Below are 26,956 nucleotides of genomic sequence, written 5' to 3' on the forward strand. Positions count from 1 at the left end.
CAGAACTCAGGAAAAGCAGTTTACTTAGAGCGCCAGTCTCTTACAAAAGGACACAACTCAGGAACAGTTAGGAGAGGCACTGGGCGAAGTGTGTGGGAAGGGGCGCAGAACTTCCGTGCCCTCTGGGCACACCAGCCCCCTTGCACCCCATGTGTTTGCCCACCCAGAAGCTTTCAGAGCCACGCACACTGATATTCTTATGGAGGTTTCATCATGTAGGCATGATGGATTAATAACTCAATTTCCAGCCCTTCTCCCTTCCTTAGAGGATGGGGGTGGGGCTGAAAGCTCCAAGCTCTTCACCAGGGCTTGGTCTTTCCGGTGATCAGCTCCCATCCAAGAGTCAGTTCATTAGCACAAAAGGTGCTCCTATCACCCAGGAAATTAGAGGACTTTTAGGAGCTCTGTGTCAGGAGCTGGGGCCAGGGACCAACATGTATTTTTATTAGCTTACCTCTGCACTCGCACACCTCAGCTCTTTGCTCTCTGAGTGGATGACGGTAGGTCAGCTTCCTGCACAGGGGGACCCTCCACGGAGCACACAGCCCCGCTCCCACTAGTACTCGGCCTTGAGTGTCCATCCGAGAACTGCCTCAAAGCCCAAAGCCTGTAGTGGAGTAAACTGTAGGTAAACCAGTCTCCCTCTTGGGGCTCGTCTTGCCATTTGGTTTCTATAAGTTTGTCAACAGATAACGGTCGGTAAGAAGTAGAATTCTTAAGTTGGGTTTTTCTTCTTTATAGTCAATAGGAATTTTTTTTTTTTTTTTTTTTGAGAGCCTGTTCTGTGTCGGATACCGTGCTTGTGCTGAGAACAGAAAGAGGAAAGGGACGTGGCCCCTGATATGACAGAGCTCACTGACTAGACTGGGAGACGAATTACAGCACGTGGATGAGTTGTGGGGCACCTGTACGAAGTGTGAGGAAGGCACAGAAATGGTCAGGCGTTTGCTGAGTCATCTCCCATCCTTGTGAGAACAGACAGGAAGGGGTCCAGCCTCAGGACAACCTGCCTCCTCAAAGGGATTGAAGGCCAGACGGACGCGCACTGTTCTGTTTTTCTAGCTCTGGTGTGAGCTGTTTCCTAGCCTTCCCAGTAGATGGCACTAGAAATCACAGTTAAGTTCTGGGGAGTCTGGAAAATTCGCCCTGGGAGAGCAGAACTCTTTCAAGGAGCTCTGTCACCCGAACCGTGTTTCCTGCTTCTTTCGCTCATGTTTGAGGACAGATTCCTGCTTTGCCTGTTTTTCTCTCTCACCCGGTACTGTACGCACTCTGCGTTTCCCTGTCTACCTTTTGTCCTTCCCACGCATATGGAGAAAGCACGATTTTCTCTGATAGAGGAGGCCTGCGATGGTGGAGTGCTGCCTGAAGGCAAAAATCCTTTTGCCCCACATCCCTGATTTTAGAAACAGTAGCAGGAAATAAAGTAATGGGATAATGCCCATAGGATGTGAAGGAGGTTAAATCTAGGAAGCGTGTAAGGAATACAAATGTAGCATATATGTATCTGGGCCTGAGCTGGCATGTGAAGTTTTCTGCCAGGATGTAAGTCATTTCTATCATAGTAGGAAATTAGTAGATATGACAAAAATTGGCAAAATAAAGTTTGATTGAAATAATGGATTGGGATTTTTTTTTTTTAATGCAAGCCTGCCTGTCATGGGTTGAATAGTGGCTCCCCAAAAGCAAGATCCATGTCCTAACCTCTGGAATCTGTAACTGTGACGTTATTTGGAAAAAAGGGTGTTTTCCAGTGTGATTAAGGATCTTGAGATAAAAATCATCCTGAGTCAGGGCAGCCCTAAATCCAAAGACAAGACCTTAGACTAGAAGGGGAAACGGAGACGCAAGACACCTAGGAAGAAGACACAGGCAGATTGGAGAGATGTGTTCATGAGCCAAGGATGGCCCAGGATTGCAAACAGCCCCCGGAAGTCAGGGAAGAGGTGTGGAAGAGTCTCTCTCAGCGTCTGGGAGGAACCCACCCCGCCAGCACCTTGAGGGAGGATTTCTGGCTTTCATAACTGTGAGAGAATGAATTTCTGTTGTTTGAGGCCACCTCGTTTATGGTTATTCGAGGTTCTGTCAGCCTCAGGGAATGAATACACTGCCTGAAAGGGTTCTGTGTGCTGCTCACTCCACAGATCCAGCAGCTGGATGGCCAGTGAGGGACAAGAACAGACCACTGGTTTCAGTCATGAGAAAGGGCGGGGCCAGGACTAGAACCTACATCTCTAGGCTTCCGTTCCAGTTAATGGTTTGAAGGTCAAAGGTCCACTAATTATCATCTGTGTTTTTTGATTGATTTTTTTTCTCCTTCTTGTGGATTGGTTTGTTTTGTTTTGTTTTTGCTTCTCTGCATGCTTGTTAATATTCAATCGGATGCCGTATCCTGTGAATTTTACATTTTCGGGTGCTGGATATGTTTGTCAACTTACACATACGCTTGAGCTGTGTAATTTATACATAGTTAAGTTACTTGGAAAGAGTTTGATGTTTTTGAGTCTTGCTTTTAAGCATTACTAGGCAGAAACCCTGAGGCATGTTTAGTGGGAGGTTAATTCTGCCCCAGGACTGAGGGAGAAGCCTCTGAATACTCTGTGCAGTGCCCCACGAATCATGCCGTTTCCCACCCAGCACGACAGAGCCTCCTGAGGGAGAGCCCTGGGATTGTTTACCCCGATCGATCTATCGTTACAGCCCTCCGCTGAGCACCTGAGGGCACCCTCTGCCTTGCAAACTCCAGGCACTTGGTCTGTGTGTCTTCAGCTCACAGAGCTGCCGAGGCTGCGTGTGCGTCCACGGCCTGGAAACTCCCGTGAGGCTGGCCCAGTCACTGGAGGGCTCCCCTCACTCTTCTCCTCTCTCGGGCATCCGTGTCCTTTATGGCCTGATGTTCAATGTCAGGAAAACCCTTGTTTCATCTATTTTGTCTTGTATTTCCGTTGTTTCAAGGGAGAGAGAAATGCTCTGACTTCAACGACATGTGTGAGCTTAGACATTAGGCGGTAACTGACTCCTCTTCCTTCAGGCCACATGTTTTCATTCTGGTTTCCTGTCCCCTTTAAAGTGATAACCCCATCCTATAAAGTCGTGTTTTTTTTAAATGTGTGTTTTAAAAATTACTTACTTTTTTCCAGTTACAGTTGACATTCAGTATTATATTAATTTCAGGCGTACAGCATAGTGGTTAGTCGTTTCCCTAATTTATGCAGTGATTCCCCCCATAAGTCCAGTACCCACCTGGCACTATAGTCGTCACATTATTGGCTGTATTCTCTATGCGGTACTTGACATCCCTGTGACTTTTTTCTAACTACCAATTGGTATTTCTTACTGCCTTCACCTTTTTCACCCAGCTCCCAACCCCTCCCCCTCTGGCCACCATCAGTTTCTTCTCTGTCTCTATGGGTCTGTACAACGCCCTTTCCACCAAATGTTTAGTGCAGTGCCTGGCACAAAAAAGGCCCTTGATAAATGACTTGAACGAATAAGAAAATGGGCACATGAGGGCCCCAGGCCTCTGGTCCCCGGACACCCGTGAAGCACGTGAACAGCAGCAGTCTAGTATCTGGCCCCATTGGCTCAAGCAGGACGTCTAGGTCTCCTGAGACTCCTTTCCCATCCCCGTAACAGTATTTCTGAATTTATTAGGATTCATGAAATAATAACTACTAGATACTTTGAGCTGTTGGGGGAAAAAAAGGCACTATAGTTACAAAAATAGAAGGTGGAAATTTTTGTTCCCTCAAATCATAAACTAACGTCTGAAAATCTGATTGTACTAGTTTTGGGCTGTAAATGTCACCTGTTAGCAAGCAAGCCATGAAATTCAGAAAAGGGCACTTTGCTCCCTAAGATACCTCCTGTTTCAACAGCTCCTGCGGAGCACGTGATGAGGAGATCCAAGGCCCCTTCCTGGCACACTTCGCCATTTCCAGCACTTTCCTCCTAGAGGGTCCTTTCCAGCCCAGTGGGCTGTGGAGCAAAGAGGAGGGGCCAGAATACCCCTTCTGCCTCAGTTCCCCTCCCCACATGTTTCTGTGTCTCTCAGGCACGGTGACATCCTGTGTATTGCTTGGTTCCACAGGATGGTTCCTCTGAGAGGCAGTGATTAGGGCCCTTGGGCAGTGCAGTTATATTTAGCATCTGTTTGTGGAGCTCTTGCCTCCCGGCGTGGTGCACTCACAGAGGTCGCCTTTGGCTTTCTGGTGCCCAGAGGTCTTGCTCCTTAACTCCTCAGCCTGAGGTGAGAGCCCTGAGAGGTAATGCCTTGGGGCTGAGAGAGATTGTTAGCTTGGCTGGATTTAGGAGTGACCAGAAGGTCCTCTGCCCTTTCTCGTTGCACCCCCACCTCCCACCCCTCGGCAAGGCTTATAGATGCTACAGTGTGGGGAAGGGAGTTCAGATAAATCCAAACGACATATGTAGTATGCCATAGGTGCTTTAATTTGCATTTTAATTACTTATTAAAATTCACACTCAAATGGATGTTTAGTATGTGTTAGTCATACCCACATGTTTATTCATTTCATCCTATAAGAGTTATTTGAGACAGGTGCTAGGATTTTCTCCGTTGCCCTCAGAGGAAGAAATTGAAAAGGGTTAAGTTAGAAACTGAAATTTAAAATTTGGTCTGCTTGTTCTAGTTTCAACGCTGTCCTCACTATGCCCTCTTTTCTCAGGGGGGACCTCTCCATGGGCCAATAACATTTATCTTAGCTCTTGGAATTACCTGTCAGTAGTGAGGGGCGTGGATAGAAGAAAGAGCACTAACTCTGGCATTAGATGAACCTTGTTTTAAATCCTGGAGCCATCACCGATAGGCTCTGTGACTTGGAGCAAACTACTTAACGTCTCTGACTTTCAGTTTCTTTACCTATAAAATAAGGATAAAAATGCCTACCTTCCAGGATTGTTGTTTTGAATATTCTGAGAGATTATGTCTATAAATGATTGGCACACTAAATCAATCAATCTCTCTCTCTCTCTCTCTCTCTCTCTCTCTCTCTCTCTCTCTCTGCCATTATCTTTGATTCCCTGCTTGTCCTGGCAGCAAAAATTGACCAGTAGCAGTGATGGAAACCCAGATCAGCAGGGGGGAGTTGGTAACTTTGGGGTTGGGGGATGGCGTGCAGGAGCCCCATTTCTTAGAGGTGTGGGTAAGACCACCAGCTGTGTCCCCAAAGCACGTTCCCCTCTTCCCGGGTCAGTGCTTGTTTCCAGAGCCCCGCTGGGCCTCTTGGACCCCCTGGCCATCTCCTGGGAAGTGACCCTAATATGTCACTCTTCATCCTGCTTATTAACTGAACGTGACAGCGTAGTGGAATAGGATGGGTCTGGGACACAAAAGATACATATATTTTTTAAATGGCTAAAAGAATCATGTAATCTCAATATGAAAAGTGATTTCTCAGTTTATTCCTCAGATCTTTTCTTGAGTCACCTCTTTACAGCAATCAACTGTACCAGGTACAGAGATGAGTAAGAAATAGCCCCCAACCCTCAGGAGCTAATGGAAAAACGGAAATCTGACACATTGTGATTTTCACTGGAAGTTCCAACAAGTAAAGCCTTCTCCCTCCATTAGACTAGATCCCAAAGTGAAGTTGTGAGTCTGCCTCTGGATTTTTCAAGCAGGTGCTGGGTATATGAAGTGAGAGAGACTCAGATTTCGGGTGCAGATAATGAGGTACATGGTAGGGCCATTTCTCCAAAATAAGATGCTGCCCCTCGCTGGCTCTCTGAACTGGGCAAGGTACTTGTCCTTTCCAAGTCTCATTTCTCTTCATCTGTAAAGTGAAAGTGTTGTGACCTCTAGAAATAATGGTATGTCGAAGGTTTGGAGGCTAACAATAGTAACAAGCCAAGAAAACCGTTCTTTCAGATGTTAAAATGTGTAACATTTTACTTTCCCCAAGTAATACAATGTTGTAGCGTAGTGAAACCACAGCACGCAAGTCTTGAATTGTGTGCATCTACTCGTATAATGGTCTTGGCTTGTATTTCCGCACAGAAGCAATGGAAGGATAGACAGCAGACTGTTGAAAATAGTGACCTAGGGATGGAGATGGGAGTAGAGGATGGGGGTGGGTACCCAGGATGAGGAAGACAGACAGAGGCGTGGGAACAAGATTGTTAAATGGATGGCCTTTTATTGTTTTAACGTTGAACCATGACTGTATTTACAAACGTGACATTAATAAATGAAGTCCTGGGGTAACTTTTATGGTGTGAATTTGAGACATGTGTCCAATGGGTTCCATTGAAAGTCCTGGGGGCTCTTTTACCTCCTTGCCTTTCATAACCCACCTCTTTTCTGGAATTTTCCTTTTAACCTGCCCCCTCCCAGCACAACTCCAGCCTCACCCCCACCCTTGGCTTTTTCTCCCTCTCTTTCATTCTATGTCTGTTCCTCGTTCCCTCCCTCCCTCCTCCACTTCCCCTTCTTTCTTTTCTTTTCTTTTCTTTTCTTTTCCTTTTTTTCCTTTTTTCCTTTCCTTTCCTTTCCTTTCCTTCTCTCTGTCTCTCTCTCTGTCTCTCTCTCTCTCTCTCTCTGTCTCTCTCTTCCCCTCTCTCTCTCTCTCCCTCTCTCCCCCTCCCTCCCTCCCTTCCTTCTTTCTCCATTCTTTCTATCCATCCATCTTTCCTTCCTTCCTCTCTCCCTCCCAGTTACAACACTCGGAAGACTCTCCACTAAGAGAGGACCTGGGGAAGACAGACTGGGTAAGAACCAGTCAGCAGAGGGTACTTACCTCTCAAAATGAGTTTCTTGCTGAAGCTAACATTGGAAGACAAGAGAATCTGGTTTTGGAGTCGTGGACACCGTGCCCACAAAATGACAGCCCGGTACCGTGGTGGCTGCTGGCTGGTGCTCGTCTCAGAAGCACAGGCCTAAGCACCGCTATCTGATTCGTTTTCAGCAGCAGCTGTTTTTTTTTTTTTTGGGGGGGGGGCTGGAAAGAGGGCCGTTGGAGGACTGACGAGAGAGATTATTTGAGGACAGAACCAAACAGACGACCATTCCTAGTGCTTTTTAACTCATCGAGTGCTGGGAACAGGCTGAGGCAGAGCGTGGGTTTATGCAGCTTTGATTCAGCTCAGTGCCCTGCTGACAGCAAAGTGTGTCTGAGTCACAGGGGGTCAAGTGACTGTAGCTCCTCTGATGAGTCATTGTCTTGCTTCCATTAATGTCCCAGCAGCTGGGGCTGACTTGTTTACTGAGAGCAAGCTCCAGCTGCCTGCAGGTACAGACCCTTGCTCCTGCCTCAGTGGCAGAGCGAGCAGGCTTGTGTGGGCAGCCTGCGCACTGCTGGGGGGTCCTAATGTGTGCCAGGCAGAGGGGCTGCCCAGTGTGATGTGAAGATGCTCTTTCCTCCGATTTGGTATCGCAATGAGCAAGTGTTTCAAGCGGGAGCCCAAAGGATTGGGCAAGAGGTAGAAGGTGTTACATGTGTCACCCAGGGTCCCAGATGGCACCTCCACACTGGGCAACGGAAGGGCGTTTAATAGACTGTTTCTGAGGATGTGAGCAGGGTTCAGGGAAAGAAGGGACAGTGTGCGGCCCCTGGACAAGCAAGAATAGGGACTTTTCTGAGGCTGAGGAAACAAGGAGGGGGGTAAGAGCATGGGGAGGGTCACCCGAGAGGAGCTGTGGCCGTCCTTAAGGGTCACGGTCCACCCACAGTCACCCAACAAGACGGGAGCTAGAGGAGTGAATAGCCAACCTCAGGCTCCTTCCACCTCCCTTCTTAGATCCGTCCACTGGCCAAATCGAACGGGAGACCACAGGGCACGGCAGCTGTTGGTGCCAGATGTACAGGTCACCTGCTGGGGAAAAGGACGGGGTGGAGAAGGGGGAGCATGGCTCTGGGGCAAACAGAAAACACCTAGTGCAACTTGCTAGCTAGTCGAGTTAGTTTCCTCTCTGGTTGTCAGTGTTTTACATCAGGAAGACGGGATATCACCCGACCTACAGTGTACGGAGAATAGAATGAGATGCAGGCAGAAGGCTTTGAAAAGCCTTGGAGAGCTTTGTGGATGTTGAGTGTGACATTGTTGGACTTTTCAAGGAGGAGGGAACAGCAGTGTCACAGTGACCAAGGTCAACTTCTCACTTCCCAGTTAGTTCATCCCCCCTTGTTGAGACCCTGCTAAGTGTACAGCCCATAGCTGGTGCTGGGGGTGAGCAGGGGACCAAGGACAGGTGGGCTGGGCAAAGGGTGCTGACAGGTACAAGACGTAGTCACTACTCCCTCAGAAGAGGTAATACAGTTAGAAGGAAGGATATAAAGGTGTGTGTGTATCTATTCCTATATCTACATATAACACATATAGAAAGATATGAAACCAGAGGGTAAGGGGGATCAAATATATGGTGATGGAAGGAGAACTGACTCTGGGTGGTGAACACACAATGGGATTTATAGATGATGTATTACAGAATTGTACACCTGAAATCTATGTAACTTTACTAACCATTGTCACCCCAATAAATTAAAAAAAAAAAAAAAGAATAATCACAAACAATTAGAAAGGAAAAAATGTGAAAAAACTTAAAGGGTAATACAGCTTTAAAAAACACAGTTCAATCCATCCTTCAATGCAGAGGAATTTGCTAGTAAATGGATCTTCCCTGACATTCTCATTTCCTTGCTTAGGGTGCTCAAAATTAAAATTTGTCGTTCTGGAGGTTGTTCACGGTGTCATGTACTAAAAAATAGGCTAGATTGTATCATATTCAAATTCTGTGTGACTAGACAGAAATAAATTACTATACAGTTTTAAGAATTTTTCAAAGTTCAACCAATTTAGTAGAAATTACTCTGAGTGGTATTTCAAATTAATTTTATGTTAATTCAAACATTCAATAAGACATTTACAAATGCAGTCAGAAATGTACCTTTTAATTTTTAGTGATAAGACCACTAGTTGTTATTAACAAAGAATCATATTAACAGAAATGTCCATATAAATAAGATGCATTAATTAAAAAAAAGAAAGATATGAAGATATCTGAATATACACGCACATGCACACAAAGCAATGCAGTCACACGTGCAAAACAAAGCAATACAGATGAGAATGATTAGGGTTAAAATGGGACGATCAGAAAAGGGGTTTGGAAGAATGGGGTTTGCGTTGACACTGGGTGTAGAGGTGCAGCTTACTGACCTGTTGAGGCTGTTTGGTCATTTTTCTCTCAGGTTTAGGAATAGACCTTTTCAAAAAGAGCTGGAAATAGTTGAGTCCTATCTAGTTGTATCTTGGTTCCTTCTTCTAATCTCCGATGCCAGGCATGCTATTCTGAAGGTCCTCAAGAATTGTTTGTCCGATGAATCAGTAAAGAAACGGCATGGTACTTGCGCTGCCTGGTGCAGGGAGAACGCCATGAGAGCAGGGCCTGCCCTCCGCAGTGCTTTCTAGGAGCGTTCTTCCAAGGGTGTTTGAAATACCACTGCCTGAGAAAAGGAGCCACGGTGAGTGAGCTTAGTTAGCAGGTGCTTTTACGAAGTGATTTGCATAAGATGAGTGTGTGCCTAGACTGCAATCTTAGAAATTGCCAGACAGAAAATGACTGCTCTCTGGAAGAGGTTTACTTTATTAAGAGCCTCGTGACATGCGAGACACACTTGTCCTAGCCTTCGCTTCTGGGGCCCAGTAGAAAGAGATGAGTAAGGGTGGTGATGGTCTCCCCAGGTAGTCGTCAGGTTATTGCAAAGCTTGAAAGCAGCGTAGCACTCAAGCACTTGTTGCAGAAATGTGAAGAATCAAGGGCTCAGGACGTGGCTGTGAAAGGCAACGTGAAAGGAACATTGTCCAAACTGCTGTGGGCAGGTATCTGTGGAAATACCACTGGTATGGGATTGCTTAGAAGCACTGCTATGGATGCATAAATCCCTGGCTCTGAGCCGGGAGCAAGGCCAAGGCTTCTGGGCCTTCAAGTGAATCTTGGAGGAGCTCTTGAAACAGGCTGAACCTACTGTCAGTTCCCTGAAGAAGAACGAGGAGAACATTGCCCACTCGGAAGTACATGGGCCACACGGGATGTCTGTTTCAACCCTGTGTCCCCTAGGCTCAGGGCTTCCGGTGACAAAGAACAACTGTGCCACACCTCAGCCTAACACACAGCCTGCCCAGCCCAGGTCAGGCTGCAGGTGATACAGCGCGTGGGCCCAGCTGGGCCCCTTCTCCTGGCTTTTCTTCCCATATGTTTTCCATTAATGTAAAGTGTACAATGCGTTGGCATTTAGTACATTCACAATGTTGTGTAACCAGCACCACTATCTGATTACAAGACATTTTCATCATCTCAGAGGGACACCCACACCCGTGAAGCACTTGCTCCCCACTTCTCTCCTGCCCCGCCCCTGGGAAAGGCTGCATTCTGTCCCTACAGATTTATCTGTTCTGAGTATTTCGTATAAATGGAATCGTACAATACGTGGTCTTTCATGTCTGGCTTTGTTGTTTTTTTTAATACGTAGTATCATATTTACAAGGTTCATTCATGTTGTGGCATGTATCAGTACTTTATTCCTTTTTATGGCTGAATAATATTCATGCTGTTTCTCCATTCCTCGGTTGATGGACATTTAGGTTGTTTCCACCTTTTGGCTATTGCGAATAATGCTGCTGTGAAAGTCGTGTACAAGGTTTGTTTTGAAAGCCTGTTTTCAATTTTGGGGGTATACACCTAGGAGTGGAATGGCTTGCTGGGTCATAGTGGTAATTCAATATTTTACTTATGGATGAACTGCCAAACTGTTTCCCACAGTAGGGGCACCATTTTATATTCTCACCAGCAAAGTATAAGTGTTCCAATTTCTGCATCTCTTCACCAACATTTATTTCCCATTTCAAAATTTTCAGCTGTCCTAGTGTGGGTGCAGTGGTACCTCATTATGAGTTTGATTGGCATTTCTCTGGTGACTAATGATACTGTGCATTTTTTTTCATTCCCGGTTGCATTTTAACTCAACAGTAATATTCTAAAGCTTTACATTTTTGTCCTTGAGTGGATCTGTAGTATGATTTGGGTGATAAATTCTCACATGTAGCTTTGTCTAGCTTCTCACATGTAGATTTGTCTAGCTCTCTTTGAGTCACATGAAGAAGGTTACTATTTGCAAATAGAGCCTAATAAACGCTCCTGGGTGATGCTGTGGGTATGAAAATAAAGAACTTTTTTTCAGAAGCAATATTTATTAAAATTATGCTCTTAATGGAATGTTATTTTTTTCTCTGAAGTTTTATTTTATATTATTTATTTATTTATTTAAGGAGGGCACAGCTCACAGTGGCCCATGTGGGGATCGAACTGGCAACCTTGGTGCTCCTGGTGCCACACTCTAACCAACTGAGCTAACCGGCCATCCCTGAAGTTTTATTTTAAAATCTGCCCTAGAAAAACCAAAGAGACAAACAGCAAATCCCCCACTTCATGGCTTGAGTAGCTTCTTACGTGGGGCAAACAAAGCTCATGAGTTTCAATCCTGCCTTTGTGGCTGAGTTACCTTGGACCTTGGACAAGACTCCTGATGTGTTTTATGTTACGACGTCCCTCTGTGCTTCATTTCCCATTAGCTCTAGGGTGGGCGAGGATGGTGAGTTCCTGCAAGTGCTGATAGATCCCTTGGGAAACTCCAGGAAGAACCTCAAAGTGAACTGATTATGACAGATTGTGTGAGGCTCTCCCAGGGAAGCCATCCATTTCCATGTATCTGGCTTGGACTGGATTTTTCCTTCATTCGGGACATTACCTCTTTTTATGTCAACTTCTTGAGGCAAATGGGTGGGGTAATGTGTCTCCAATTAGAGAAAGAGAAAATTGAGCACCCCCAGAATAGTTTTATATCACAGTTGGGTTTGTTGGTTACAAAAATAGATCTACACTAAAACAGAAATGTGGGAAATGATATGAAAATAGAAACCTTACTCTGCGCTACCTTTTTTTGATAAGTAGGTTAACTCTCTAGAATTCTTCAGTTTAGAAGAGATAAGAAACTAAATATTGTAGTATCAGGGTCTTCAACTGACCCCGTATGGGCCCAGGTAGGGGGGTCATAGCTGCGATCAGGCTCTGGTTAGGTTTTTCTTGCTAGTAATTTTTTCTTACTGCTAGCGCCCAACCTCCTATCTCTAATATTTAACTTTTCCTCTAGAAATTGGTAACATTCTGAAATGTTTTTAATGGAGAGCTGAGACTGAATCTTTATCCAATAAAAAGAGTTCAGTCTCACTCTCGAGAATAATGACACCTGTCCCATCCTGTCAGCCATGCTCAGCTTTCCCTGAGTTAGGTGCCTGGTTAGTACTGTCCTAGCTGGAGTCTCCTCTTAGGCAGAGTGGTGCCTGCCTGCATGGAAATTGTTAGAATACTGGTTTTCCTGGAGGTAAAGGTATGTCAAAATGGTCATCTTAGTAGTGAGAGAAGACAGCTAAGGAGAGGTGGATCGTGACGAGAAGCTTCCTAAAATCGGTTGTCTCCTCTCTGCTATCACCCATCTCTTGTTAGCAACAGATATGGTCAAATATTTTGCCAGATAAATAAATTAGGTAAATAAATAATCATCTGATAAATCTGCTTTAGATGCTTAGATGACATTTCTCTGTGGGTGAGCTACAAGGTCTTTGTAGTGACGGCCATTATCTTTAGCAGAACTAGAGATTTCTTCATTTCCCGTTGTCTGTAGTTTCCTGCCTTCATGTTTTCATAGGTGGATCTCACCGTTCCTCTGTGAGGCCTCAGGTGCAGCCTAATTGCACTGGTTTTGAGTTGTTGCAAACCAGTCTTGAGTATTCTGAGATAGACACCACCATAGTTCTGGGGCATATTAAGATATGTAGATGAAAGAACAAAGAGGACAGTGTTTGAAAGCAGCATCAACGGGGAATTGAAATCACTAAGAATTAAGACAAGCATGTCCTTAGAGAGCGTGGCAGTGAGTCATGAGCTAAAATCTTTGAAACATGAAAGGGAATGACCAAGTGGTTGGTAGACATCTACCGCAAGGAGAGGCAGGGGTGGTAATAGTCTGATAATATAAAGTCAAATCTGGAAAATTTTAGGGAGAGAGAGAGAGAGAGAATGGTTTAGAAACAGCAGTGAGAAACATGGAGTATTCTTTTCCCATTTTTAGGCCTAAGAATTTAGGAGGCACGAGAGAGACAACAGCTACCACTTGAGACTACTTCAGTCATAGTAGGGTCCTCCGAGGAGAATGAGGTTTCTGTTAGTAACTTTGGAGAAAAGATGAAGATAGAAGAAAATTTACTGCTGATAGACTAAGGGGTGCAGAGGGCACAGTGGAGGGGTTTCAGGAGGTTGGATGGATGGAAATGGAAGAGACAACCAGCAGAATCTTCTGGAAATAATGGTGACCCCCTATGTAAGGTACAGATTCTTAATGCTTGCATAAGAAAAGTCTTTCCCATGCCTGCTTCTGGCTGACCATTTTCCATGAACTGGGACTCTGCCTGCAACAGGTAGTGCGCCCCAGTTCTCTCCTGTCTAAGGAGCCAGCTCCTGGAACAGAGAGGAGAAGTGGATGACAAAGGAACCCTCAGCCAACACTGCAAGTTTAGACATAACGTCAGTCAGCTCTCTCACCAATTGCCCTAAAAGAGACTTCTCTGATTCTCTCTGTCATTCTGTTTGGATGGAGACATCTGGATAGGACAGAAAAATCCTTGAAGAGCCTATCTCGGATGCGTGCAGGACTTAGTACTGGCAAACTTTTCCATCCTTTGGCTGTGCCTAGCCCCTTTGGGTTGTGAGAGAAATTGTGTCAGTGAACGGAGGATCAATAGCAACACTCCAGCCAGATTGATCTGTAACCTGCCACTGCTGAAAATTGGTTTTAAAAGAAAAAAAAGGGAAAATGGATTTTTATTAGGATAGATGATAAATGGCTCATCGAAACATGTGCAGAGTCATTCACAGAAAACATAATTGTTTCGTTGCTGCTGTCATGGCCTCCTTGGTGGAGCTGTCATTTTGCAGCTGTCAGTGGCCTGAAGGGGACTCTCTCAGTGTGTGTGTGTGTGTGTGTGTGTGTGTGTGTGTGTGTGTAATTTCTGTTCTGCAGCAGGATATAAGTAGAGCGCACCCTAATGGGATCAGAGACATTGTACACTGGAGTTGGAGCTCAGTCTTCCCAGCTGAATTTGTGTTTTTGAGAACATATTTCTTTAGCAATAAGGTGTTTTCTGGCAATTTTCACCAATTAAAAAAATAAATTGCATATGAGGGAGATGGGGTCAAAACTGCATGTTGCCTTTGAATTTTCTTTTTCTGCTCTCAGCAGCTATCTGCCAGCATTTATATTTCTAAAATAATTTATGTGAGGATGGAAGAAAAGCAGAAAAGGAAGTAACTTCCTCAAGCTATTCTAGAAGGAGCAGATTTCGAAGGCCATAGAGGGAAGCGCGGAGATCATTTTATTAGAGTGGCGTGTGCATGGGATGGTGACACGTGGTAAAATCAAGGGGCTACAGTCTTAACTTTTTTCCAGGTTCAACTACAACGCCTCGGGGTGTGGACTCACAGTGAGTTGCTCTTTGGCAGGCTTGATAAAGGGCTGATTCTTAGATCTGCAAATATTTTCCGAAGGCACATGAGGATGCTAGCCAGGAGGAGGGTCAGCAGGCTGAGTGGAACAGGGTCAAGTGGGAGTTCGGCTTGAACAGTCACCAGGGAAAGTCTAAAGATGCCTCTGCAGGGAGCGGCCATTTTTGGAGATTTGGCTTCAGAGATACTGGGTTCCTTCGCACACTTTTGCCCGAGAATCTGGAAATTATACTTGTATCATTGGCTATCTCGATCCTATTTCAAGCCCTTTTCAGCTGTACATGGGAAAGAACAACAGAAGTTATAAAGGAATTCAGCTGAGTTGTAATTTCCCCATTAGAGTCTTAGGCCATTTTTGCCTCTTATCTCACTGCTTCCTGGACCTTCTTCCATATTTGTGAAAACTCATCTTGCTTTCCATTCCCTTGTCATGCTTGATTCTAGTGAATTATGAATTTCAACTACACTTTCTGTTTGGTTATTCTGGGCTCTTCCTAAGCATGAACTCTTCCACAATTCTGATTTACCAGATGAAGGAATTCTAAAATTGATGAGATACCCAAATAGTAATATACGTGAAGATATTTTTATCACATAGATTTCCATTACATAAATCATTTAAAAATTACAGTCGATCAAGGAAAAAGCCTCTTGGTAATTTATCAAATATATTGACAATCCTGTATAGGTTATGAATAAAACATTTAGTAGTCATTTGGTATCATGCAGTTTATAGAATATTTTAGTGTTCATTATTTGATTTCACAATAGTTCTATTAATTAAGAAAAACAAACATTAATATACCCATTTTATGGATGAAATTACAGCCTGGGAGGGTGAATCATACAGTCAGTAGAAGCCTGAATCCCAGTCTGCTGACTCTAGGTCATGGCAATTGAAATAACTGATGTAAGATAAAACCTGCTCTCATTCACAAAGAATAACTTACCATGCATTTTTCAATTTCAATACTAGGTTGGCAAATGTAGGTACTTTATGATGTTAGCAGGTTCAAGGTTTTCACATGGGGATGACCCCGGTATGCCTCAGTGAGGCACATCAGAGACCATTTCTGGTAGTTCTTAGCTGTGTGACATTGGCCAAATCTCTCTGGTTTCGTAGTTTCCTTAACTGTGAAACAGGAATGCTATGGCTCTCTGACTTATTACTTCGAAGACAGCTGTGTAGGTCTAATGAAATAAGTGACATGAGAATGGTCTGCGGTTATAAAGAGTATCCAAGAGCTGTCAGTGTTTTTTCATCACCACCATCTTTGGCAAAAGGTCCAGGAGGGAGGGAACTGGGGTTCAGTTGGGTGTCACATGTATCCTTTGGGATGAACTCTTTGGAGGTTTAGATTTCTCCTGTAAAAAGGAGACCATGTGAAATAGGCAGAGTTGTCTTAGCACTCTCTCACTCTGGTGTCCGTGAGGCCCTTTCCACTCTCATCCCCCTGCCCTCTCCCAGGCCCTCCTTCCTGAGCTGGCATTGCTGCAATGTAATCTTTTCTAAGAGGTAGTTGATAGTTGGCTTAAGGTGTTTCTTTCTGCTCTCCAAGTGATGTTTTACCATCAACATAACACTCAGAAACCCCATGGGAATGACTCTATGTTGGCAGAATTTTGGAGTCATTGCAAGCTTCCTGGGGAAGGTATATTTTTATTTTGGATTACGGCTGCCTGTTACTATGGTTGTTCCAAGACTGAGACTATCATAATATCATGCTATTATCATTATACTGTCATGATAATTCCTCTGTATTACCCTTGCATGTCATATAGAAGTGTGTCCTAAATGCCATCGGTTATTTATTTTTATTGCAGTATAATTTACGTAAAACAAAATGCACCACTTTAAGCATATAGTGCAATGAGTTTTGACAAACATACAACCATGTAACCACTACCACAGTCAAGATGTAGGTTCCATGCGCCTCCTGTCCCCAGCCTCTGCCCCAGACAGCTTTCTATCATCGATTAGCTCTGCTTTCTTTAGAATGTCGTATAAATGTATCCATACAAGACGTCACCTTTTATGTCTGGCTTATCGATACCATAGATTATGGCAGATCCTTGAAGCCAACATAATGCGGCTCACGTAACTACTTTCCTACAACTGTGGATAGTGTGAAGATTGATGTATTGAATGAACTCTTGGATAATGATAGTCCACATCACCATGGTGGCCTGGGCTTATGACATTTCTGCTCTTTGAGTCAGAAAGAAGTATTTCTCATGTAAAAATCTTAGTGATCATTAGCCAGTTATCAGCTGCCAGTGAGTGGCAAAGGCTTGGGGTAGGGGAACTTGTGGACTCACCTGTTTCTGTTTGTGGTTATTTTAACCTTACATTATGCAACATTTTGTCGTTGATAAACTGGTGTGTATGTACACCTATTACGGTTCAATCACATGACATTTATTAAACTTTTTTAAATTGTAAAAGTATTACGTGCTTCTTATAGAAAATTTGAGAAATAAAAGGAAAAAGACCATAATTTTTTCCCATGGTTTCTCACAGAGAATAACATTAAATTTGTGGGCTCATATCTTTCCAGCTTTTTTCCCTAGACATGGTCTTTTATGTAGCTATGATAATACTTTATGTAAAATTTTATACCCTGCTTTTTAAATTTAATATTTATAGTATTTCTCTGTATCATTGAAAAATATTCATAAACATAAATAGCCATTTATAGCTTACCTAATATATCATGTATCATTACATTATTATTAATTATAATTATATGCATGTATGTATATATGGAAAGAGAGAGAGAGATTTTCATAATTCAATAAATGAGAATTTAAAAATGCTAGGGGACCTTCCCTTTGTAAAGAACCCTGTGTGATTCCTGTTCTGCTTTAGAATATATGGGTTATGTTATACTTACAGCAGAACACACCTGTACCTACTTAATAAGGAAGCACACACTGGCTGTTGTATCAGACGTAAGGGATGTAGAGAGTTCTTCCTAACCCTTCTCTTAACACCTTCAAGTCGCCTATTGGCTTTTCCTTCTGTGCCTTTGTGTGGATTTATTTAGCTATGCTTCCATGAGACTACTGGTGAGTTTCCATCTGTTGGATCTCAAATTGACAGAAGTGATAGAGGTAGGAAATTGGAGTGGTTCTTTCAGTGTTATTTTGCTTCCTGATGGCAGCTGATGAAAAATATGGGCAATAAAACTGGAAGTCTTTACCTTCTCACCACCACTATCGGCTAAAGGAGAGAAGCCCTAAGAGATATACGTGTCAATTACAATGGCTAGTAATGAGTGTCTGTGTGTCTATGTCGGATGTCCAGTGGATTTAACGGAACTCAAAAGATGCCTGCAGACAAGCTGATTTGTGGTAAGATCGAAAATCCATCCACAAGATAAACCTCTGGAGAAAGAACTGAAGGACTTGACTGGGTCCTAAACTGTACACACAGTAATAATATTATTTACCCAGTGATTCTCAATGGATGACATGACAAATGCTTCATGTTTTGGTTCTGTTCTGCTTCATAAATATTTATTAAGCACTGAGCTAGGCCCTGTGGGAAATGCATCAAATGTGACTCTGCAGTAATAGGACTGATTTTTAAAACACATGGATTCCAGAATTAATATATTCAAGTATGTGTTCTTCTTTGAGAGGTTAAATATTTTTCCGGGGATGTTTTCACTACTCCAAAATTTTCTAAGTCCTCTCTTAGGCCTTCAGCCTGTAGCATATTTTAAAAATATATGTATAATATATATGTATATGTATATAATCTATATATTATATAATCTATATTATATAGATTTAATTTTTAGAATTAGCTAAAGTCATTTGGTGCTAAGTTCTGTGAATGAGGTAGGAGAGCAAACAACATGGATAGTATATTCTGTTCATCTAAAATGTTGCGTGACTGTGGAATACTGAGTTTGATTTTTTGGGGTGAGGTCCATCAATTTCAAAGGAGGAGTTCCATTGATAATGGTGTGAAATACACTCTTATTGCAATAAGTTAGTCTCTTCTCAAAATGACCCTGAAGGAAAATTCTCATTTAGATATAAGAACTCTGACATGTTTATAAAAATTTCTAACTTCTCAGATAGACAGCCAAGCCTAAAAAAGACTGTTCATCTTCAGGAATCTTCTGCCTTGCTGGAAAGGTGGCATGGAAACAATGTGACAGTTAGAGAGCAGGAGTTGGCATTAATTACTTGGTGTTGGAACAGGGCTGAGGTGATCGTGTGACACAGTCAGGAAGCCGGGGTGGCAGACCAGGCTCCTCTTTTCAGCTTGATAGCCCTCCTCAAAGGTATAGATTATGTCGCTGTCAAAATTTCCCCTCTGCTTTTCCCTTTCAAGCTTTCTCTTGCTATTTGTTTTATCCATAATAACTTAGGAGGAAAAGGTGTTGAGTGCGCCTGTGTGTGTTAGATTTCTCCTGATTCCATGGTATTGCAGGTCTAATTCTGGAAATGGGAAGTCCAGAAGGAAAGCAATTAGCTAGAGAAGTTCAGGATGGTTTCTTGAAGTGGGTGGGTGGGACTGGCTTGAAGTACGTTCTGTAGCATACAGGTGACATGCGTATCTGCAGTGCACATGCAATTCGAATTTGTAGCACGATGACGTGTTCTCTGTCAAATGCATGGCAGCGTCGTCTCCTGCATCACAATGGCAGGGCTGGTGCTTCTGAATCTTGTGTGTCCTCACAGCAGATAGGCAAATACAGGACGTATGCATCCAAGTCAACTCAGGAATCATCTCTGAAACCTTCCACGACCCTGTACAGACTGAATTGTTCCTACCTGATTTCCATCTCATTGTCCTTTACACAAACCTTGTGTCTCAGTCTCCTCAGGCCGCCATAACAAAATACTATAGACTGGGTGGCTTAAACAGCAGACATTTATGGCCTCCAAATTCTGGGGGATGAGAAGTCTGAGGTCCAGGTGTCGGTTGATTCAGTTCCTGGTGAGGTCTCCTTTCCTGGCTTGCAGACGGCCATCTTCTCACTGTGTCATCACAGAGGGGAGAGAGAGAGAGAGAGAGAGAGAGAGAGAGAGAGAGAGAGAGAGAGAGAGAGAGAGAGAGAGAACACTCCAGTGTTTACTCTTATAGGAACACGAATCCTAGTGGATCAGGGCTTCAGCCTTATGACCTCATTTAACCGTAATTACTTCTTTACTCCAAAAACAGCCGTACTGGGGCTTAGGACTTCAACATACAAAGTCTGAGAAGACACAGTTTAGTGCGTGGCACCCTTAGAACTCGTATTACATTGGGTTATCATTTGTTTATGTCTGTCCCTGGAAGACTGATCTTAGGTGCTAAGCATTGAGAATCACAGAGATGGAGCTCTCCCTCAAGGAGCTTGCCGTTAGTTGTGTTAGTTTTCTGTGGCTGCTGCAATGAGTTCTCACAATTAGTGGTTTAAAGCAACATAGATTTATTATCTTATAGTTCTCTAAGTCAGAGGCCGACACAGGTCTCTCTGGGCTAAAATCAAGGTGTCGGCCTGGCTGTGGTCCTTCGGGAGGCACTAGGCGATAATTTGTTCCCTCGCCTTTTCCAGCTTCTAGAAGCTGCCTACAAGCCTTGGCTTGTGGCCCCCCCTTCTCCATCTGCAGAGCCAGCAAAGTTTCACATCTGTGAGCACTCTTCTATAGTCACATTTCCGTCTGACATGGTGGAAAAGGCTCTCTGTTCTTAGGGATCATGTAATTAAACGGGGTCCATCCAGATAACCCAGCATAATCTCCCATCCCAAGGTCCTTCATTTAATCATACGTGTAAAGTCCCATTTTCTATGTCAGGTAACATATTCACAGGTTCTGGGGATTAGAATGTGGACATCTTTGGGAGGGGGAGGAACATTATTCTGCCCTCCATGTTAGTGGAAAGAAAAGATTGGAGACTCAGCGCAATGTGTCAAGTGTGACAATGAAAATCTACTCAGGGTCTGTATACATGGGAAGCAGAGAAGAAGGTGGCTGTTCAACAAATAATAAAGGCACTGGCAGAAAAGATGAAGAAGAGGAGAGAGGTTCTAGGGAGGTAGAATGGGCATGATTTGGGAACCAACTTGATATAGGGGATGAGGGAGAGAGAGAAAGGGAGCTATTATGGAATGACTTCCCGATCCCAGATTGGGACTTGGCCAGGATTCTTGCTGACATAGGGACCACATTGGAGGATATGTTTGTTGGGATTCTTTGGTTGCAAGTAAAAGAAATACAAATTAAATCAGGTTAGGCAAAGGGGAGTTTATTTAAAGTTTTTGAGGGAGGCTGGCTCATGGAACTCATGGCAGGGTTGTAGCTGAGCATCAGAAATGAACTGGAATGGGGACACAAGTACCACTGGGATTTTTCTCTGTTTTCCCTCTGCTCTTCTCTTTGTGTCCTTTCATTCTTCTCTTTCTCCGAAAACCAGCATCTTTTGTATATCATTGCTGTCAGTGAAAATGTTACTCCCCATAGTTCCAGATTTTACATATATCATAGTTCAGTCACTCAGACAAAGTTAAATCTCTCTCTCTCTCTCTCTCTCTCTCTCTCTCTCTCTCTCTCTTTCTCTCTCTCTCTCTCTCTCTCTCTCACTTATATGGTCCTTGGAAAGGGCTCTGACGCAGCTAGGGCGGGTGTCCCCCTGGTGTAAGAGGCTGTGACCAGGACACTTAGTCACCCTTTCATGGTGCTCTGGCTACCACCATGTGGTGGACAGAGGAATGGTTCTTAGAAAAGCCGTGCTGGACAGACATGCCAGTAGGGGTCCACTTCAGAGGAGACGATGATGTGGTCAGTGTTATATGTCCTTTTCTTCTACCTTTTGAAGAATGTTGAGGTATAATTCACAATGCAATGCACAGATCTGAAATGTTTAGTTCAAAGAGTTTCAGCAGATGTAACACCCAAATCAAGACACGGAACGTTTCCATCACCTCCACAAAGGTCTTCATGCCTCTTGCGGTCAATCTCCACCACTCAGAGGCAACCACGGCTCTGATTTCTATCGCCGTAGCATAGTTGCGCCTGTTTTAGAACTTCGTAGAAATGGAATCATGCCTCATGTACTTTGTCTGGCATCTTTCATTCAATAGAACGCGTCTGAGATTCAACTATGTTGTATCTGCATCAGAAGTTCACTCGTCGCTGAGGTTATTTCACTGTATGCACATATCACACTTGTTTAGTCATTCGCCTTTTGATGGACAGTTGGGTTGTTTTTCCTTCTTTGGTTATTGTGGACATTTTTATACAGTTCTTTTTAGGGTGAGAGGGCAATTTACAGCATTGAATGTGGAGACTGGAAAAGGTGAGTTCAGTTTTGAATAAGTTAAGTCAGAGGGACTTGTGGGACATTCAGGTAGTGAGGTCCAGGGCGAGTGAAGTGCAGCCTGAGGCACAGGAGAGAGAGAACTGGGCCAGCCATTTAGCCAGATGTGGAATTACAGCCATGGGAAAATCCTGGGGTGGAGTGTAAAGTGTGAGACAAGGTAAGAACGAAATCCTGAGGATTATGGATATTTGAAAAGAGGAATCCTCCAAGAGGCTGAGAGAAACATGACCATTTATCTTTGTGTCTCCATCACCAGGCACAGGACCTCATGCACGTCTTCTCAATTTGCTACATTTAACCGAATGGGTGCAGAGTACATGGTTATTGATGGACGCTATAGAAGGGCATAGATTGGGGTGGAGAGTCACAAAGGACAGAATGAGCTTGGTTGACTGGAGAGGGACAGTGATGAGCGGGTAAGCACGAGGGACTCCACGTTTGCTTAGGCGGGGCTGGGAGGGCGGGGTCATTAAACGTTGTGGGGTCGGACTATGCAGAGCACGAAATGGATGTCTGATGGGAGAATTAAGGCTCCACCAGGCCGGCCACCCCGGGAATAGCCAGGTTCTGGAGCATGGCGTGAGAATATGAGCTTCCCTTCTGGGAAGTGTCCTCTGGAGGCGGCGGTGGTGGTGCCGCTGCTGGTGGTGACAGTGCTGAGATATCAGTGGTTGTGGTTCCCCTGGACTTGGGCTGCGTAGCTGCTCAGAGGAAACAGTGCCACCGGCTGCTGCTGATTTCGTGCGAGGCCCTGACCGAGGCTGTAACTTTGCCTCTGAGCCTCGGCCGCAGCAGACGGAGGCCGGGGCATCTGGCCACAGCTGGGCGGCAAAGGCAGCGAGCGCGCCGGGCGCGGGGTGTCTGGCTGCGAACCCTGGGGCGGGGCCGCGTCTGGGTGGGGGCGGGGCCTCGGAGCCAGGCCCCGCCCCGCCCGCCGCGCAGGCGCGCTGTGGGCCGTTAGCTGTCAGGAGCCAGGCGGCGGGCGGGTGGCGGGATCCGACGTCGGCTCTGGACCCGGCTGAGTGAACCCAGCGCCGCAGCTGCGGGGAGGGCAGCGCAGCCCCGGCTCCCCGCCCGGTCGCAGAGGCGAGCAGGGACTAGCGGGCGGCCCGCCCCGGGCGCAGGCGAGATGGGGAACCGGGAGATGGAGGAGCTGATCCCGCTGGTGAACCGTCTGCAGGACGCCTTCTCGGCGCTGGGGCAGAGCTGCCTGCTGGAGCTGCCGCAGATCGCCGTGGTGGGCGGCCAGAGCGCAGGCAAGAGCTCCGTGCTCGAGAACTTCGTGGGCAGGTGAGCGCTGGGGGCGTGGGGCCGCGACCCCGCTCCTGGCCGTTGGAGCCCGAGGCGGGACCCCGGGCTGCTGCGGAGTGGGGGGCAGAGCAGCCGGGGCGGGGGCGGGCGGGGTCGTCGTGGCTGTGGGCATCCTCCGGCCCCCGCCCCTCCCCGCCTGCTGGCCCCCAGGCTGCCTTTCATCCTGCGATACAAAGCGTTTCCTCCACGTCCAGCGGCCGGGAGTCAGGGCAGGGGGTCCGCCCCAGCATCAACTTCCCCCCGCGGGGCGCGCCAGCTCGGGCGGGCAGCCAGCCGCGTCGTAGCGCGCCGGCACTTCCCGGTCCCCGGTCCTCTGTTCTCCCTGCTCGACATCCCCTCCTTTTCCTGTCTGCCTCCCCGAGGCTCTCCGCGGAGCCCTGGGGTTTATCTCTCCCCCCTCCCCCAAGAGATGCTTCCCTCCTCACCCCGGCTCCCGACTCCTCTCAGCTGTCTACTGTTCGAGACTGTCGTCGCCTGCCCCTAGCAGGGGAGGCGGGGCACGAGGAGAAAGACCTCGTTTGTTGTGGTGAAGCTTCATCCAGCCACGCTTCCCCACCATTCTCCTCCCTGGGAGTCAAGAAGAAAAGGTGGTGTGTTCGCGTGCGCACCTAGTCACAGCTCCAGGCGTATGTCAGAGAAACCGAGGCGCAGCAGGGAGCCGGGTGACCGTGGACGTGGGTCGTCCAGGTGCCTTGTCATTCCTGCATCATCTTGGAATGGACCAGCATCTTTCTGGCGCTCTCTCTGCGTCCCCCTCCCCCAGCATCGTCTTCCTTTCCATAAGGTCGTATTTGTCCTGCCAGCCTTCAAGAGAACATACTGAATCTAAATTATAGTTAGGGGTTTCTTCGTAACTCTTACTACAGAAAAGGCTCAAGAATTAATTTTGGAGTTGGGAATCAGCATTTCTTCCACTGAGCAATTCATGAGGGAGTAAGTTACCTTAAGGGCCTTGCCAGAGGAGTGCAGACATTTGCTAAGAAAAGCCAATTTGAAAGCATTATGAAAGCTGAAATCTGTTTCCAGGTAGAAATATACAGCAGCTCAGAGACTGGGCCCGAGGGAGGACAATCCAGAGATTGCACTTTACTCTTCATTTGGATGGTTAGTGATTTGGGATTCAGAAGGTTCCTGTTTCCTTTCCTTCTTTTTTCTGGAAGAGTGTAGTGCTGTGTCAGATTTAGATATTCCCACATCTCCTTTGGGAATGTTAGTATCCGTAAAGTGCATTTTCTTTTCTCTCAGATGATGCTCTATCTCTCAAATGGTACTCTTCCTGGTTTTACGCACCCTCCCCCCCATGAACTAGAAAGCTCAGAAACCTTATAAAAAAGAAAAATTGCTGACAACTGGCTGGTAACTTTGAGTAAGTCACTTAAACCACTTTGCCTTGGTTTTGTCATTTATTCTGAGTGATGAGAAAGTCATGATAAAGCATTTTTCCTACAACATCATGGACATGGTGAAGTGATGGGTGAATATGTGATTTCAAACATACACACACAACAGCCACATACTCAATGGTTTTACTTTCTTTGGTTTATTGCTAATGAAATTCACTAAATTTAAAGCGGTACCCATAGGGAAAGTGAGGTTTGATGACAATGTATTTTCGGGTTTTCAAACTCCAGAGCATTTAACATGATGCTTTAATAGTCATTTAACTACTTTTGGGTTTTAAACAAATACTTAAAGGTAAAAATTGTTAAGTAATTAAAATGCAATTGCCATATTTTTATGCATCTTTCATATATTTGTTTGGATGAGCCTGTATTATGAATGCATTGTGGCAAGAGCTTTTGAACCTAATATCAATTTTATGTACATATCTCAATTATATTCTTTAGGTTTTCAAATCCTATTACTTCTTAATGCTATCATAAAATTGAACACATTTCCCCTCACCAGCTATATTCTCTTGAAATGAGAATTTAAAAAAAGAGCTATGGAACAGTAAAACATTTTAGTTTGAACATTTTTCATGATAAAATGAAAATAGGGACAGTATAAATATTACACAAATCAGAGCGTTTACTGGAATACATTAGTAATTTGTTATTTTTTTAAAGGTTTACCAATAATTAATTACTGTTAGAATGTCAAATAAAACAACAACAAAAAAAGGATGAACATAGAGGGAAAACCTCATTTAATAGTATATAAAGGCTTTATTATCTGTAGAGATGACATCTGCCTAGCAAAGCCTATATATTAGGAAGCAATTTAATTAAAAGGGTCATTTGATTTTAATAAAGGTTTCAGTCATTGAATTATTGAGGAATCTAGTTTCTAATTATAAACCAACCTTAGGGAAAAAGGAGTTATCTCTTCTAATAGGAGATTCATCTTAGGCAGAAAAAAACAACTTATATTCCACTATAACTTTTTATCGTCTTATTATCCGGACATTTTGTGATAAAAATAAGGTCCTTTTCTTTAAGGGTGAAACTTTCCTCTTTTACATGTTTTTAAGTTTGATCTATGTGCAGTTATTGAAAATTGTCATAAGACAAGGGGTCATTGCTTGTGTAAGTTAATAGTATTTGCTCATCATTTATGCTTGTTCTCTTCAGAATAATGATGCATTTTGTCCTCAGTATTTGACAATCCATCTTCAGTGGACTATCCATATCTTCTCCTCTCAGATTTGTTTATATTGATTTATTTTGGACACCACTGAATGAATTTTGATATGAGTGTGGTTTCTTCACATTTAACTGTAGCTGTAGAATCCAATTTTGGGGTGACAACTTTATGGTCTGAATATAGGGGTTCACTAGCTGGCTTGGGCTCTGCCCATTGGTTTGGTTTCTGTATGGAAGAATTGAATTTAATGAACTACTTTCACATCGTTGTTTTTGTTTGTTTGTTTGTTTGTTTTTTGGCTGTACAATGAGATGATGATGCTGGTGATGGTTCACATTTGCTGAATGCTTGCTAAGCATCGGGTGCTATTCTAGGTGCTTTTACATGGGTACTCTCGTTTAATCCTCATAAGACCGCAAAGAGGAAGGTACTCTTACGAGTCCCATTTTACAGAAGAGGAGATTGAGATTTAGAGAGTTTGAGTAACCTGATGAAGACTAACATAAAAATAGTGGAGCTGGGATTCAGCCTGAGGTGTCTGGTCTCTGTACTCATGCTGTAAAACCTCTGTGCCATATTGCCCTGTCCATATTGAGACTCACCAGTGCCCCTGATAAATGCTTTTAACTTCTTTCTTCACTCACCCGTAATGCACCACCTAAATAAAAATAGCTGCTATATGAATAATTTTATTCCTATTTATGTATGTCTGCCTTGCCTCATTTCACAGAGGATTTAAAGTGGCCCCTTAGGCAAAACCAACATTAGTTAAAAGATAAGTATATTTCTTTCCTGTATGAGACATTCTTGAAGGGCGCTCTGGAATGTAATTGGGTTGCTTATTTAAGTGTATGTTTAGAGTGCATGTAACTTGTTTATAGAGGTGTTAAGTGAAAACTACTAGTTGCTAATGTGCAAATATTTTTTTAATGATGTACATGTTAAAATCATTAGTTCTTCAATGCTAACCATATAGGCAGAGGATTCCACATTATTTTATTCTAGCCTGAGTGCTAAACAGACTTTAAGTTTTGCACAAAAAGAATAGGTTTTGTGATTATTGGGGATCAAATAAAAGACTTTTTTAAAGACTATGTTGAGAAAAGTTTATTTCAATGTGGAAATGTCAAATAACGTATATTTATTTAGTTGTGAGGTTTCTA

At 44.3% G+C, this 26,956-nt stretch overlaps 1 protein-coding gene across 10 annotated transcripts in view; it reads left to right on the forward strand.

Annotated features, from left to right (window-relative positions):
- The first annotated feature begins 22,836 nt into the window (after positions 1-22,836).
- Positions 22,837-26,956, forward strand: part of DNM3 (dynamin 3) — a 396,041-nt gene continuing 391,921 nt past the window's right edge. For 4 of the 10 annotated variants that reach the window (XM_074322210.2, XM_074322205.2, XM_074322209.2 and 1 more), the window contains exon 1: positions 22,837-23,186. In XM_074322210.2, coding sequence (XP_074178311.2) covers positions 23,026-23,186 — 161 coding nt within the window. In that variant the 5' untranslated portion in view covers positions 22,837-23,025. The remainder of the gene's footprint in view (positions 23,187-26,956) is intronic. The other 6 variants (XM_074322208.2, XM_074322203.2, XM_074322204.2 and 3 more) reach the window with 2 other exon arrangements.

This window comes from Rhinolophus sinicus, chromosome 11, assembly GCF_057876585.1.
Source record: "Rhinolophus sinicus isolate RSI-liver-muscle chromosome 11, RSI-T2T, whole genome shotgun sequence".
Taxonomy (NCBI): Eukaryota; Metazoa; Chordata; class Mammalia; order Chiroptera; family Rhinolophidae; genus Rhinolophus; species Rhinolophus sinicus.